The sequence below is a fragment of the Ranitomeya imitator genome, chromosome 7 (genome assembly GCF_032444005.1).
Source record: "Ranitomeya imitator isolate aRanImi1 chromosome 7, aRanImi1.pri, whole genome shotgun sequence".
Classification (NCBI taxonomy): domain Eukaryota; kingdom Metazoa; phylum Chordata; class Amphibia; order Anura; family Dendrobatidae; genus Ranitomeya; species Ranitomeya imitator.
The window spans coordinates 56,158,110-56,175,549 of NC_091288.1; the positions used below are offsets into that span (position 1 = coordinate 56,158,110).

Consider the following 17,440-nt stretch of genomic DNA (forward strand, 5'->3'; position numbering starts at 1 on the left):
GGCTCCCGTACAGGAGGTGGCCCCTCACCCTCCCTATGTGAGCAGTATTTGGCACAAACTACCCAGTTTATTATTCTATAGAAGCATAGGTACATTTATGAATGAGGGTAAGATATAAAATATTTTTTACATGTAGCTGAACAGTGTTCACCCAGCGTCAATGTCACTGGTGGGCGCTTGGTACCCCAATCCGACACTGATGACACGTTTTCATCTATCCTTGTGCTCTATTCCTGGCCCAGAAAGGCCCTATAGGTGCAAGACCTGTGCAGATTTCATACTGCTCAATACTATACATATCTACATGTACAATTCTGGTAAGTGATAACAGTTTTGCCTTTTGCATATTAAGAAAAAAAAGTTTATGAGTGCCTGAAATATCATTTTATAGTTAATTAATGTGCTGCTGCTACAGATATAAAGCTTCTGTGCAGGATCCCGCCATGTATAGCAGTGGTTGAGCAGCCTGATGAACATATACTAAGTGCAGTGACAATATGAAGGGCCTTCCATCCAGCAGATCCGAGGAACGTGTGACATAAGCTCTCTCCTGACAGCTCTGTGTGTTTTAGCTGAGGCGCCTCCCTTCTATTGGCTCAGTTTAATGGAGCGACATAACCCTCCCGTATAATAATAACCGTGCTTGTCAGGCAGCAGTAATACTGGAGCTCGCAGCCCAACAGAGCTACGAGAAATCCTCAGGCAGCTGCACACACTTTCCTCCGCTCTCCCTGTAGACACCAGAGCAGATCATCTCACTGTGCGTTATTAGTCAGGACACCGCTGGCCGGCAGCTCGAGCTCGCACTGAACGGCGTATCGCATGTAATGGAGGGATGGAGTGCTACTACATTGTCATCAGCTCCTCGCACCTGAGCAACGGACACTTCCGTAACGTCAAAGGAGTTTTCAGAAGACCCCTCACTAGCAGCACAACTCTGGTGAGGAGCATGGTTCTCGTCTTTGCGTTGTCCGCGTCTTTTAGATTCTCATTGTGTCCCCAGTAGTGATTTAGTTGATTTCCCAATAAGCCCAATGTTCTTCAGATTTTGTAGTTTAGGTTTTATTAGGTAGGTGTATTTACTGTTTGCCATAATGTCTTAAGTTACAGATGTTATGGGGGGGGGGGTTCTGTTTTTTTTTATAATCAATAATTGGATTTTATATTTAAACATCTTTACATAGTTAAAAGTAAAGAATTGATGAAACAAGCTATCTAGTAACTAACAGCGCTGGGGGTTAGAATTATTAAAGCAAGAAAAAAAATTCAATAAATCTTTTGAAAAAAAATTATTAAAGCAATGAATGATGTATAATTGATTCAGAAAGGTGGAACTTGGGGGATCAGTGTTATGTAATATAGAATATTGTATGGGATTTAATTTATTATTATGCTTTGCACCATCATATTCTGCAGCGCTTTACAGACATTATCATCAATGTCCCCATTGGGGCTCACAATCTAGATTCCCTATCAGTATGTCTTTGGAGTGTGGGAGGAAATCGGGGACCCCGGAGGAAACCCACACAAACACGGGGAGAACATACAAACTCCTTGCAGATGTTGTCCTTGGTGGGATTTGAACCCAGGACCTCAACACTGCAAATCAACAGTGCCGCTAACCACTGAGCCACCAGGCTGGCATCTCATACTTATGTACACAGTAGTAGATGGGAGTCAGTCAGATCCATTACAACTGACTTTTTCACAACTCATGTGGTATTCATGGTTTAATAACCGATCTACGCTATTCTAGGAAATTATCTTTTTTAAGTGTTTTAAGAAGTTTGCAGATTTTTACTATTCTGTACGATTACTGCTGATATACAACACATGCTTTATATTCCATCAGTATTTCATCAGGTCATCTTTACGTGGTAATGGAGTGCAATGTATGTCAGGTTTGTTTTATTTTAAAGTTCTCTTAAAATGTCCCTACGTCCACATAAAATGAAGTGTGTGAATGTGTGACATGAAGTTTGGCAGAATGCAGGTGAAACTGCTTGAAGTGATGACATTTGTTATGACATCTCTACAGAAGAAGTTTCTCCTTCAACAGTTGACCTTAAAAGTCAAAGTGAGCCTAGGGTTTCAGAGAGAAAATAAACTCAGGCACTCAACTTATGCAGAGCTTGTTTGTGATTTAATGTAGTCATCAAATTAAACGTTTCGGCCACAATGGACGGCCTTCTTCAGTAACAATATTCAGGGACAGAAGTATGCGTTAATAAACGCGTGAAAAAATGTCCCACATCAGCACTGTAGCAGAGTGAATCTGCAATAGGTGAAATGTCCAAACCGCGCCTCTGCCTGCCACGCCGCCATGCTGCTCCCCCCTGGCTCCTACTAGCTACCGGTATACCGGTTTGGACATTTCACCTATTGCAGATTCACTCTGCTACAGTGCTGATGTGGGACATTTTTTCACCCGTTTATTAACGCATACCTCTCTCCCTGAATATTGTTACTGAAGAAGGCCGTCCATTGTGGCCGAAACGTTTAATTTGATGACTACATTAAATCACAAACAAGCTATGCATAAGTTGAGTGCCTGATTTTATTTTCTCTTGATATATGGTGTGGGACCCTACTTAGGTACCTCGTCTGGTAGTGCATACGGTATTGTTTCCTATAGGCTTTCACAGAGACGTCTGGTAACATGACAGTCAAGGGAAAATAGTACAATACCATCATCTAGCTTCAATTTTCCCCATGGGCGGAGGGAACCATAGGTGGAATCCAGAATGTTGGAATTCTTGTGACAGTCACACAACTTTTCTTCTACAGGTCGGCCCAAAAGTGAGACTACTGGCCACAACACTGCTGTCATGAATCAAATAGAGTTCTAGCTGTAGTTAGTAGTATACAACAATGGAAAAAATGATAATCGTCCCATGATAATACTGTATCAGTTTTAAGGACTATAAGGGTATGTTCACATTTAATTGATTTATGCATTTTTTGGAGCAGATTCTGCTCTTGAATCCACATGAAAAATCTCTTCAAATACTCTTTGAAGAAGCTTCCTATTCATTTCAAAAGTAATATGGACATGACAAATTTTTATTTTTTTGGTTGGAAAAAATGCTCAAAATTTGTCCCCAAAACACATGTTAAAATGAGCACTTATACTTCTGAATCAATTGAAGTAAAAAAAAATACCCATGAACAAAAAAAAACTTAAGAAAACGTGCTGAAAATATATTTTTTAAGCATTTTTTTCACTTGGATTTTTCAGACAAAAATATCAACATCTAAAAACTCTATGTGAACATACAGTTCTGGCAAAGATTAAGAGGCCATTGCAAAATTTTCAGTTTGTCTGATTTTTCTCTTTATAGGTATATTTTTGAGTAAAATATAATTTTTTCTTTTATTCTATAAACCACTGACATCATATCTCCAAAGTTTCAAGCAATAAAGTTTGTATTTATTTTCTGAAAATGAGAAATGGTCAAAATAGCAAAAAAATGCATTGCTTGCAGACCTCAAATAATGCAAAAAAAAACAACAAGTTCATAATCATTTAGAAACAACAACACTAATGTTTTAACTCAGGAAGAGTTCAGAAATCAATATTTTGTGGAATAACCTGCCCAATTCCAGCCTTGCTGAAGCATCCTCAGATCAACACCTGGTCATCTAATGGTTAAATGGAGGCCTGGAGAGGCGTACAAGCCACACTGTCTTGCACCCACTGTGAAATTTGGTGGAGGATAGGTGATGATCTGGGGATGCTTCAGCAAGGCTGGAATTGGGCAGGTTGTTCTTTGCGAAGGACGTATGAATCAAGCCGCATACAAGGTTATCCTGGAAAAACATTTGATTCCTTCTGCTCAGGCAATGTTCCCCAACTCTGAGGACTGTTTGTCCAGCAGGACAATGTGCCATGCCACACAGCTAGGTCAATCAAGGTGTGGATGAAGGACCACCACATCAAATCCCTGTCATGGCCAGCCCAATCTCCAGACCTGAATCCCATTGAAAACCTCTGGAATGTAATCAAGAGGAAGATGGATAGTCACAAGCCATCAAACAAAGAAGAACTGCTTAAATTATTGTACCAGGAGTGACATAAGGTCACCCAAAAGCAGTGTGAAAGACTGGTGGAAATCATGCCAAGACGCATGAAAACTGTGATTAAAAATCATGGTTATTCCACAAAATATTGATTTCTGAACTCTTCCTCAGTTAAAACATTAGTATTGTTGTTTCTAAATGATTATGAACTTGTTTTTTTTTTTTGCATTATTTGAGGTCTGCAAGCAATGCATTTTTTTTGTTATTTTGACCATTTCTCATTTTCAGAAAATAAATAAAAAATGTATTGCATGGAACTTCGGAGACATGTTGTCAGTAGTTTATAGAATAAAAGAACAATTTACGTACGTTTAAGTTTTAGAAATTGTGGGGACAATCCTCATATATGATGCAAGTGCTTACATAAGGTGTTGGGCATTCTAAGAGGGTAGTCATGCTATTGTCCATTCACTTGTGCTATAAAAAGCAGAGACATGTACAATAGAGACGACTACTCTACATTGATGGACGATTCATAAATAATATGATTTTGTACTTGAAGAAAATCCATACCATCCTCTAGTACTAGAGACGTTCTAGTATGTCAGGAAAGTTTCCAGTGCTGTCGTCCAGCCCAATTAAGCACAGTGAAATGCGTCAGCTTGAGCGATTATTGTCATACATTCTGTAGAGAGCTTCATAGTTCATAATTAATGTCTGTAATAACACAGCTATAAAAATAAGAGTACCAGTTGTATATCTGGTCCTAACAGTCATATGCTCCACTTGTTTAATGGCGTGTTCACATCTGCATCTGAAGCTCCATCTTATATCCTATAAGATTTGATGGGAGCATGTCTAAACATGCATTGCTATTCATAACATTAGGGCAGGTGCAGATGAGCGCATTTGCTGTCCGAGTGTGATCCACCAAAACATTGAATCGCACTCAGACCAATGTTATTCTATAGGACTGTGCACACTTCCGATTTCTTGCTCAGTCAGAGAATATCCAAGGAAAAACAAAATCGCTGCATGCCCGAGTTTGATCCGATATTTGGATTGCTCTTGGTCATGCAAGTCAATGAGTGCGTGGAAAACATTGGAATGCACTTGGATGACATAATGACATAATGGAGATAATGAAGTTTTTTTTAATCTATCTTCTGCTTATCCGAGAGAATCAGATCACACTCTGATCAAACTCTGACCACAGTATGATTAGAGTATGATGTGCAAAATTGTCCCAATTCTCTTTTATTAGAGAATACATGCTCATCTGCACCTGCCCTTACATAGATAGAAGAACACCATAATGGAACCAGACGGACCCTAATATTAGTCCGATTAATAGTTATAGCGAACCTGTCACCAGCTTTGGCCGATATTAGATTTGGCCACCACCATACAGCATTCTATAATGCTGTATATCTGCCCCCAGCCCGACCTGTAAGAGAAGAAAAATAACTTTTATTATACTCACCTGTGGGACATTCCGGACTGAGGGGTATTGATGTTCTTGTTCCGGCACCTCCCTTTTTCTTACAATCGCTGTCCTCATTCTTGCTTCGTGTGGATGATGCACAGGTGTACTTGTCTGCCCTGTTCAGGCAGAGCAAAGTACTGCAGTGCGCATGCACTGGGGCTCTTTGACCTTTCCCGGGGGCCTGTGCACTGCAGTAGTTTGCTCTGCCCTCAACAGGAGTGCGATGCCGAGGAGACTGTGTGGATGATGCAGGGACATCATCCACTTGAAGCAAGAACGAGCATGGTGATCGTAAGAAGAAGGGAGGCGCCGGACCAAAAACATCAACAGCCCTTGGACCAGACCGCCCTGCAGGTGAGTATAATAAACTTTATTTTTCTTCTCTTACAGGTCGGGTTGGGGGCAGATATACAGCATTATAGAATGCTGTACATCAGGCCTGAAAGGTGGTGTCTGTATCTTATATTGGCCAAACCTGGTAACAGATTTCATTTATGTTTATAAGACTGACTTATATATCAATAGTCCACCTCCAAAAATATATTAGTTCAAGATGGAGCACATTATCTTCAACAATTTTCAGATCTCCTTAAATTTAGTTTACATAGGACGGAACAGGTGACGTCTATAACATCACCGAGGGGTCCACCTCATCATCCGTGATATGTTATGCCATCACTTGATGGTTGGTGGGAGTCTGACAGCTGGAACTCTCACCGAGGGGCTTTCAGAAATGTTCACTGCGCAGTGCTTCCCAAAACTGGCTTTGTAACCCACCTGCACATCATCTTAAAGAAAGCAGTGATAATGCAGAAAAGCTCTCTGCCCCAACATTCTTGTGATTATTGGGAATCTTTGCTGTTTGATTTTGATCGATCAGTAAGTGATGTCAACTCAAGCAATAAACCATCACTCTTTAAGATTTAGGCTTTTTTATTTTGTGCTAAGGCAGTCTTCATACTAGTTTAAAAAAAAGAAGCATAAAGCTTTCCTTTCATTTTTTAACACATACTCCTAGTTTTGACCAAATGAAACCGCATGACCCAACTTCACCCTAACTGCCCTGTACAACCCCCCGTTATGCCTGTTCTAGGCTTTGACATATTATTACATTTTCCCAGTGTGTGAGAGAAGAATCTTAGAGAACTGAATCTGATGAATTAGTAAAAATGTCATTTTCTTTCCACTTTTTGGCCATCGCGCTTTTGCTTTTCCATGTTTCCCATGCATTTTGGGAATACAATGTTAGTTATTCTTTCACTGCGTCCCCAGAAACCAGAGTCAAGTGTTGCAGATTGTACAGCGTTCATTGCTGAAAAATTATTGACCCGTAACACATTCCTAGTCCGCCACTCTATGAAATAGTCGTCTCCTGTGTATCAATGGTACTGAAAAACACCGGAAAGAATTAGATAAGCTACAACCTTAATTTTTTACATTGGAATTTTCTGCTGTCACGGAGCTAAAACTTCCAGACCGTCAGCCTTTGACTGGGAGTTGTAGTTCTATAACAGCTAAGAGAAACTGACAAACACTTGTCTATGGTATACTTTATGGGAGTTTTGATCCACAAATACAAGACGAGTCCTATGTTTTTGTACATTGGGGCAAGTTACTATATAGGCTCAAGGTGATCAGTCCCAAATCTAATCGTTGCACACTCTACCTCTAAAGTCAGGATAGAACTTGTTGAATTCAGATTCCATGCTTTAATGGAGCCTGGCAATTCTTTTCCCATTCACCGTATTAGCTCAGATAATAAAAGCTTTCTAAACATTATTAACATAAGATGCCAACTTGTGTTTTAGCCTTAGAGGACCTTTAATGTAATTTAGTGAAGTGCTTCTTATTGGCGAGTACTATGTGATACCTGAGCCAGATGTGTCATTTGCTGACACAGTAAAATAAAGGGAGATGAGTTCTGGAAAACTGGGGTGATATATAGTATAAAAGGTTTATTTTATAATCTGGGCACCATCAGCTAAGAATCTATTGAAACCCTAAAACGGTTGTCCGTCCTGGTGAAAGCCTGAAGTCACTGTATGTGACTGACGACTTCTGTTGTATCTTGACAGCATGTGGTCCATACACAGCAACTCTCACCAGCAATGCCAATGAATCCTGACAGTGTGCACACTGCACACTGTCAGGATTTAGATAGACTTTTATTAGAAGACTGGATAAGCCCTTTCAATGGGTGGCTTGAAATTAAACATTGATGATATTTATGTCACATGGAAATGCAGTCTGCTAATGTCCAATACATGGGGGTGCCACTGATATGACTCCCATCATAGCTAGAACAAAATGACAGCTGTGCTAGGGCACCGGGGCGGAGGCTGACATTGAAGGGCTTATGTGCGGGACACGTCTGGACCCCCACCCAATTATACACAAATATGCATATATAAATACATTGCACATAAATTTACACATAACACTAAACGCATGCATATACATCAGACACATATGCACACAAGCATATATAAAATATGCACATACATATATCATATACACATTGACATTTTTGTGATGCACTTGTTCAGTCTTTCAAAATATTTTTTTGTTTTCAACTTCCCCCTTTCATAGTCATAACGGCCATTAGCTTTTTTCTTTTTACATAAACTTCACTACATGAAACTTTTTTTTTGCAAGGCACTCTACAGTTTTTTTTTAGACATCATTTTGCAATACACACATATCTAATGATATATTTACGGTACCTTATAATGTTTTCACATCCTGTTCCGTTCATATGTGTCCGGATCCCAGAATTCCAAGCTGCGGAAGTTCACCGACCTCCACCCAAGTGATAGGTGTCTCACTATGGAAACTGCTGGTGTTACCAGCCTCTTGCGCGGTATCACCAGCGGAACGCCATCACACCACGCACATAAACACACACACACACTGTATATGCCGTATGCACCACACACACACACGCGCTGTATACGCCATACGCAGCCTCTTGTGCGGTACCATCAGCGGAACACCATCGCAAACACGCCGCCGCCGGGATCAGCAGAATGATTTACCAACCGCCGCCATCTTTGTACAGGAGAAGCGCAGTTTTAATGTGACCGCCGCTATCTGTCTGCACAAAGATGGCGGTGGTCTGAGCGAATTCCGTGCAGATGCAGTGAATCATGGCCATACATGACCGATTAAACGCTTAATAAAAAAAGGACACAGACACAAATTGTAATGGATGAAAAATGGCCGTGAGTTTTATTTTGGGTTACATCAATTAAATAAATATCCAACATTCAATAAATGATCCAATAAATAATCATTAAACTTTACCAAACGACCAATCCGCCCCGAACAAGGGGTGATTTTCCCTCAACAAAAAGCTCACGACAAAAAGGAATTAAAACAGGGAGGGGGGGAAGGGCGGGGAAAAACCTTCTTTCTTCAGATAAATAACCGTTGGTTATGTCAAAATTACCACAGCACGGCTTTATATAGCACAAAAGCCCGCCAAAATTAAAATCCACCAATCATGGCCCGTAGAGACAGCGCCAAGCAAACCAGCTGGAGCCGGTTAAAACAACTTCCAAACATCGGCTATAAAATATTAACCCTCTGTTGCCCCTTCTGTGAGGAAACAAGACAGAGCATTTAGATAAACCTAAATAAGTAAAACTTAACGGCCCATATAGCCATGAGACCACCCTTTATCCCATTTCATGTACGGGGGGGGGCTGACATTCAGCTGATTCTGGCGGCAGATGCACGACTTGTCTACAGGCAGAGGAAGCCGGTCACATTAAAGGGGTTTTCCCAAGAATGAAAGTTAATTTTAAAAATTTTCTGTGTCTGACCATGTACAGAACATACCACATCTTCTGGACAGGGGAGGAAGCAAAAGACAATACTGACATTACAGCAGGGGATCACAGAGGATTTCTTTTGTCAGGTAAAATATTTCACTGACTGTTTTAAAACAATATTTTACCTCACAAAATGTATCCTGTGCGATCTCCTGCTGTATTGTCAGTATTGTCTTTGAGGGGAGAACATAGCACAGGAAGGAGAGAGACGGGGGGATAGCACATGGGGAGACAGGTCAAAGAAGAGAGCACAGACAGGAGAAGTCAGCACATGGGGAGAGAGTGGATAGGTGCGTGAGCACATGCAGGCGAGATTCTCAATGCTGCAAAAAAATTGTCTGTGTGTGACTGTGTACAGAGCATACCACAGCTCCTGGGCAGGGGAGGAAGCAAAAGACAACACTGACATTACAGCAGGGAATCACAGAGGATTTCTTTGGTGAGGAAAAATATGTCACTGACTGTTTTTAAACAATATTTTACCTCACAAAATGTATCCTCTGCGATCTCCTGTTGTAATGTCAGTATTGTCTTTGAGGGGAGAACACAGCACAGGAAGGAGAGAGACAGGGGGGATAGCACATGGGGTAGACAGGTCAAAGAAGAGAGCACAGACAGGAGAAGTCAGCACATGGGAAAAGAGAGAGTGGATAGTTGGGTGAGCACATGGGGGGAGAGATTCTCAACGCTGCAAAGCCTGCCCCCATCGTGACATTACTGCCCTCCCGATGCATGACATTACCGCCTCCATCTAGTTACCTTTATATTTATGAAATTTTTTGTTATGGAGTGATAATTAAAAAAATGGTACGCTTTCTTACATCATATTTATTTATTTTACTCACTCATATAGCGCCATTAATTCTGCAGCGCTTTACAGACATTATTATCACTGTCCCCATTGGGGCTCACAATGTAGAATCCCGGTATGTCTTTGGAATGTGGGAGGAAACTGGAGGAGCAGGAGGAAACCCACGGGGAGAACCTTTATCAGTTACCACAAATAATCGTATTTTCTATAAGGGGTTATTGCAATTACAGGAATACTACTTAAGTCCATGCTAATTACTTGTTTATAACATTTTTTTTAGAAAGTGTATTACAAAAATGATTTTTTTTTTGCAGCATTATGATTTACTATCTTTACAGAAAGAAAAAAATCTACCCTTAACTTTTCTGCTTTTTGCTCATAATATTGTATGTACTGTATGTACTGTATATATAGAGAAGTACTAATAAATAAATATGTATCTTTGTACCTAAAACTACCAGTACAATGTTTCTGTAAAGAAGACGAATACCATCTAGGTCAATACATTTCTCTTAGGCTGGGTTCACACAGCGTGGTGTGAACCCGTTTAATGGACTACGTTAGACTGCGGCATAACGCGGTGTAACGTAGTCCGTTAATGCCGCCATTACTGGCAATGGCGAACGCATCGCTAGCGCACGCCCACAATGGGCGTGTGCTAGCGATGTGCCGTAATTGAGTGACGGACCCGAGACGCGCTAAACAGCATTTCCGGGTCCGTCACTGCTAGCGCACTGCTAGCGCACTGCTAGCGCAGATGGAGCTAGCAGATGCTCCATCTGCACTAGCGCAGTGCCAAAGTCGGCACTTGCGTTAGTGCAGTCCGTTTAACGGATTTGTTGAACGGACTGCACAACGCAAGTATGAACCTAGCCTTATAGATATCAGTACAGCCTGTTCACTGTTAAAGGGGTTTCCACTATTCAGGCAACCCCTTTTCAATCCATATGCTTCTCCCTTGTAAAATAATAACCCTGATACCTCCAGTGCCAGCCCCTTTTCAGCGGAGTTGGCACTTGCTCACTCAAGGATCGTGTGACATTATTATGTCACATGATCCTTGCACCCAATCAGTGCTGGCTTCACTCTCCCCACCTTAAAACAAATCACATACATCCAAATGATGTATGTGCAGCGCAAACTTCCTCTGGATGTTAGTGATTCATCCCAAAGTGGAGAGAGTGAAGCCAACACTGATAGGCAGGAAGGACCACGTGACATGATAACGTCACGAGACGCAAGAGGAGTGCCGACCCTGTTCCGCTGGAATGGGGACGGCACTGAACGTGAGTATAGGTGTAATTAGATTACAAAGGGGAAGCATGTACTGAGAAAGGGTTGTTTGAGTAGTGGACAACCCCTTTAAAATCTATGCCTTCTTTGCTAAAGATCCTGAGTAAGACCAACTTGTAGAAATAGCAAATAATTAAACTTATAAAGGTGAAAACGGATCGGCCAATTTCATAAGTCGCCGACTTTCGGCAAAGTCGTGTTTCATGAAACCCGACCCGATCCTAAAAAGTAAAAGTCGCTCAACCCTAGTGTCTACTCAACACAGTGAAATGTGGAGAGGAGGGACCCTGTGTTCTCTGATGAGAGACAGCGGGACCACCCTTCGCCCACGGGCCCATGTGCAGTTGAGAATGTGGTAAGCCTGCCCCTGCTAAGACCACTCTGAGTTAGTCTCCTGTCCGCTCTGCTTGGTCCTTTCAGAAAGCCACATGGGGAGTATTTTATACATAATGGCGGTTTTCTTAGAGCCTCTGCTACTTCATTCTAGTGGTACAATGGGTCACAAGAGTCAGACAGGTGCCATTCTAAATCTGGCTACCGGCTCGGTGATTACCTGTTACACACCTGCTATACAGAAATATCCCTTTTGAGTTAACATTTTACTTTTTCTTTCTTGGCTTTGTTCTCCCAATGGCTGTTAAATAATGTATTTGCTGTGTCTTGGGGTTGCTCTCCGAGGGCTGAAGTGTTCTGTGCATTCATTTAACACTAAACTCTAAACAATGTCACCATTAGAAGTAGCGGGTGCTATTTGCCTTGTGAAATATTACTCGCTGTGGTGCATTAGTTTCAGGCAAATGTTTGTCAAAAGTGCTGTGCAGTTGGTCAGTGGGATATTGTGGTTAATTATCCATTTGATTTATTCATAAAGCAAGGAGAGGGGATGTGGCCGTTCAGTTGTTTTGTTGAATTGCTATAAAAATGTGAATTTTCTTTCTGACGATAGGATTTTAACCTGTTGTAATTGATTTTCAGACTTTGATTGACTGCTCAAATTGTGAAACAATTTCTGAAAATAAGTAAATTGTAGATTTGATCATTTTGTTTATTTACATTTGTGCTCATTACTTTATCTACATGAATTAACCCCTTCACCCCAAAGCCTGTTTTCACCTAAGTGACAGGGCCAATTTTTACAATTCTGACCACTGTCACTTTATGAGATCATAACTCTGAAACGCTTCAACGGATCCTGGTGATTCTGACACTGTTTTCTCGTGACATATTGTACTTCATGATAGTGGTAAAACTTCTTCGATATGACTTGCATTTATTTGTGAAAAAAACAAAAATTTGTCGGAAATTATGAAAATTTAGCAATTTTCAAACTCTTAGTTTTTATGCCCTTAAATTAGAGAGTTATATCACATAATATAGTTAATAAACAACATTTCCCACATGTCTGCTTTACATCAGCACAATTTTGGAAACATCATTTTTTTTTGTTAGGACGTTATAAGGGTTAAAAGTTGACCAGCGATTTCTCATTTTTGCAACAAAATTTGCAAAACCATTTTTTCACGGGCCACCTCACACTTGAAGTGACTTTGAGGGGTCTATATGACAGAAAATGCCCAAAAGTGACACCATTCTAAAAACTGCACCCCTCAAGGTACTCAAACCCACATTCAAAAAGTTTATTAACCCTTCAGGTGCTTCACAGGAATTTTTTTGAATGTTTAAAAAAATTAAACATTTAACTTTTTTTTCACAAAATTTTTACTTCAGGTTCAATTTGTTTAATTTTACCAAGGGTAACAGGAGAAATTGGACCACAAAAGTCGTTGTACAATTTGTCCTGAGTACGCCGATACCCCATATGTGGGGGTAAACCACTGTTTGGGCACATGGCAGAGCTCGGAACGGAAAGAGCGAAATTTGACTTTTCAATGCAAGATTTGCTGGAATTGAGATCGGAGCCCATGTCACGATTGGAGAGCCCCTGATGTGCCTAAACAGTGGAAACCCCCACAAGTGACACCATTTTGGAAAGTAGACCCACTAAGGAACTAATCTAGATGTGTGGTGAGCACTTTGAACCTCCAAGTGCATCACAGAAATTTATAATGTAGAGCCGTAAAAAAAAATTTATATTAACTTTCACAAAAAATGATCTTTTTGCCCCAAATTTTTTATTTTCCCAAGGGTAACAGGATAAATTGGACCCCAAAAGTTGTTGTGCAATTTGTCCTGAGTACGTCGATACTTCATATATGGGGATAAACCACTGTTTGGGTGCATGGCAGAGCTCGGAAGGGAAGGAGTGCCATTTGACTTTTCAATGCAAAATTGGCTGGAATTGAGATCGGACACCATGTCGCATTTGGAGAGCCCCTGACGTGCCTTAACAGTGGAAACCCCCCACAAGTGACCCCATTTTGGAAAGAAGACCCCCTAAGGAACTTATCTAGATGTGTGGTGAGCACTTTTAACCCCCAATTGTTTCACTAAAGTTTAGAATGTAGCATTGTGAAAATTAAAAAATCATTTTTTCTTTCCACAAAATGATGTTTTAGCCCGCAATTTTTTTCCCCAAGGGTAACAGGAGAAATTGGACCACAAATGTTATTGTCCAATTTGTCCTGAGTACGCTGATACCCCACATGTGGGGGGGAACCACCGTTTGAGTGCATGGCAGAGCTCGGAAGGGAAGGAGCACCGTTTGAAATGCAGACTTAGATGGAATGGACTGCAGGTGTCATGTTGCATTTGCAGAGCCCCTGATGTACCTAAACAGTAGAAACCCACCACAAGTGACCTCATATTGGAAACTAGACCCCCCAAGGAACTTATCTAGATGTGTTGTGAGAGCTTTGAACCAACAAGTGTTTCACTACAGTTTATAACGCAGAGCCGTGAAAATAAAAAATATTTTTTTTCCACGAAAATGATATTTTAGCCCCCACGTTTTTATTTTCCCAAGGGTAACAGGACAAATTAGACCCCAAAAGTTGTTGTCCAACTTGTCCTGAGAACGCTGATACCCCATATGTTGGGGGGAACCACTGTTTGGGTGCACGGCAGAGCTCGGAAGGGAAGGAGCGCCATTTGAAATGCAGACTTAGATGGATTGGTCTGCAGGCATCATGTTGCATTTGCAGAGCCCCTGATGTACCTAAACAGTAGAAACCCCCCACAAGTGACCCCATATTGGAAACTAGACCCCCCAAGGAACTTATCTAGATGTGTTGTGAGAGCTTTGAACCAACAAGTGTTTCACTACAGTTTATAACGCAGAGCCGTGAAAATAAAAAATATTTTTTTTTCCACGAAAATGATATTTTATCCCCTATGTTTTTATTTTCCCAAGGGTAACAGGACAAATTGGACCCCAAAAGTTGTTGTCCAACTTGTCCTGAGAACGCTGATACCCCATATGTTGGGGGGAACCACTGTTTGGGCACACAGGAGAACTCGGAAGGGAAGGAGCACTGTTTTACTTTTTCAAAGCAGAATTGGCTGGAATTGAGATCGGACGCCATGTCGAGTTTGGAGAGCCCCTGATGTGCCTAAACAGTGGAAACCCCCAATTATAACTGAAACCCTAACCCCAACCCTAACCCTAGCCCTAGCCCTAACCCTAGCCCTAACCCTAGCCCTAACCCTAGCCCTAATGGGAAAATGGAAATAAATACATTTTTTTACATTTTATTATTTTTCCCTAACTAAGGGGGTGATGAAGGGGGGTTTGATTTACTTTTATAGCTTTTTTTGGCGGATTTTTATGATTGGCAGCTGTCACACACTAAAAGACGCTTTTTATTGCAAAAAATAGTTTTTGCATCACCACATTTTGAGAGCTATAATTTATCCATATTTTGGCCCACAGAGTCATATGAGGTCTTGTTTTTTGCGGGACGAGTTGTCGTTTTTATTGGTAACATTTTCGGGCAGATGACATTTTTTGATCGCTTTTTATTCCGATTTTTGGGAGGCGGAATGAACAAAAACCAGCAATTTTTGAATTTCTTTTAGGGGGGGCGTTTATAACGTTCCACGTGTGGTAAAATGGATAAAGCAGTTTTATTCTTCAGGTCAGTACGATTAAAGCGATACCTCATTTATGTAATTTTTTTTATGTTTTGGCGCTTTTACACAATAAAAACTGTTTTATATAAAAAAATAATTGTTTTTGCATCGCATTATTCTGAGAGCTATAAGTTTTTTATTTTTCTGCTGATGATGCTGTATGGCGGCTTTTTTTTTGCGGGACAAGATGACGTTTTCAGCGGTACCATGGTTATTTATATCCGTCGTTTTGATCACGTGTTATTCCACTTTTTGTTCGCCTGTATGATAATAAAGCAATGTTTTTTGCCTTGTTTTTTATTTATTTTTTTTGCGGTGTTCACTGAAGTGGTTAACTAGTGGGATAGTTTTATAGAGCGGGACGTTACGGACGCGGCGATACCAAATATGTGTACATTTATTGTTTTTTTTAATTTACATAAATAAATGGATTTATTGGGAAATGTTTTTTTTTTTTTTTATTTGGGGATTTTTTTTTTTTTTAACTTTCTAACATTGTCCCAGGGTGGGACATCTCTGTATTAGATCAGATCGTTGATCTGACACTGTGCATAGCACACTGTCAGATCAACGATCTGACAGGCAGTTTAGCTGGCTTTCCAGCGCCTGCTCTCAGCAGGCGTCGGCTAGCCAGGTCACTTCATGACCCGGAAGGAGTCTGGCGGCCATCTTGGATCCGGGGACTCCTCCCGGGAGCCCCCGTCCCTGCGCGATCCCCCTCTATGCCGCTGTCACTACTGACAGCGGCATCAGAGGGGTTAAATGCCCGCGATCGGCGATAGCGCCGATCGTGGGCATTGCTGCGGGATGTCAGCTGTCATATACAGCTGACACCCGCACCCGATCACCGCGGCGCTCAGCGCGAGACGGCGGTGATCGGTGCGCCGTACTAGTACTGCTGCTGGCACAAATGCAGTGCCGGCAGCGCAGTACTAGTACGAAGCGTGGCGCGAAGGGGTTAATACAGTCAAGTCCAGGTATGTCAGTTTTGTAGATCTGACACTATAATGTGGTGCCAATGGTCAATTCTTTTATTAGAGGTAAGTCAGTGACCACAAAAGTGATACTTTGACCCTGATTCATTAAGACTAGCATTTTGTATGCTAGTCTTAATGCATTTTGTGCATCTCATTTTTGCACTCCCGCACGTCGCTTAAGTAAATCGCCACATCTTATCAGTGGTGTGCGCCTCCTTGTGCCTCTCTAGAAATGTTACTTTAGTCATGAGAAACATGAATGTGTGCTGCTATTTTTGATTAATTTGTTTGGGGTGTTGCCGTACCTGTTCCGCCTGGCTTCTCAACTCCACCCACTTTGTCATGGCTGGCCAAAAATGATGTGGAAATGCCAAAAGTCACAGTTTTTTTGTTCAACTTTGCATTCCAAAAAAGTTTTGCCACTTTTCAAAGTGCTTTATGTTTAAACACTTTGATTAAGGTCTTTGTGCATGCTAGGTTGTAAAGTCACTTCGCTGTAACACCATGGTATAGAGGGGTGGTATATTGCTGCTATGATGGTTATAAGGAATATAGAAATACATTAATGCAGGACCATACATGGCAGACACATATACCTCTGGGCATATATACATACATATATGAACTCTATGTTTCTGTACTCACAACGTATTTTCAAATTATTTATATAATTGTCTAAGGGTTTTTCCGTCTGTCTGTCTGTCCAGGAAATCCTGCGTCTCTGATTGGTCGAGGCCGCCAGGCCTCGACCAATCAGCAACAGGCACAGTATCGACATAGAAATCCCGCGTCTCTGATCAGCGACGGGCACAGCGACGATGATGTCATAAAGGACGTAGACATCCCGCGTCTCTGATTGGTCGAGGCCGCCAGGCCTCGACCAATCAGCAACGAGCACAGTATCGACGTAGATGTCATAATGGTTGCCATGGCGACGATGATGTCATAAAGGTTGCCTCAACCAATCAGCGACGGGCACAGTCTGCCGCGA

General features: G+C 41.3%; 1 protein-coding gene across 1 annotated transcript in view; it reads left to right on the plus strand.

Moving 5' to 3' along the window:
- Positions 1-661: 661 nt before the first annotated feature.
- Positions 662-17,440, plus strand: part of ZNF804A (zinc finger protein 804A) — a 204,816-nt gene continuing 188,037 nt past the window's right edge. Inside the window, exon 1 of the mRNA XM_069735555.1 lies at positions 662-940. Coding sequence (XP_069591656.1) covers positions 836-940 — 105 coding nt within the window. The 5' untranslated portion in view covers positions 662-835. The remainder of the gene's footprint in view (positions 941-17,440) is intronic.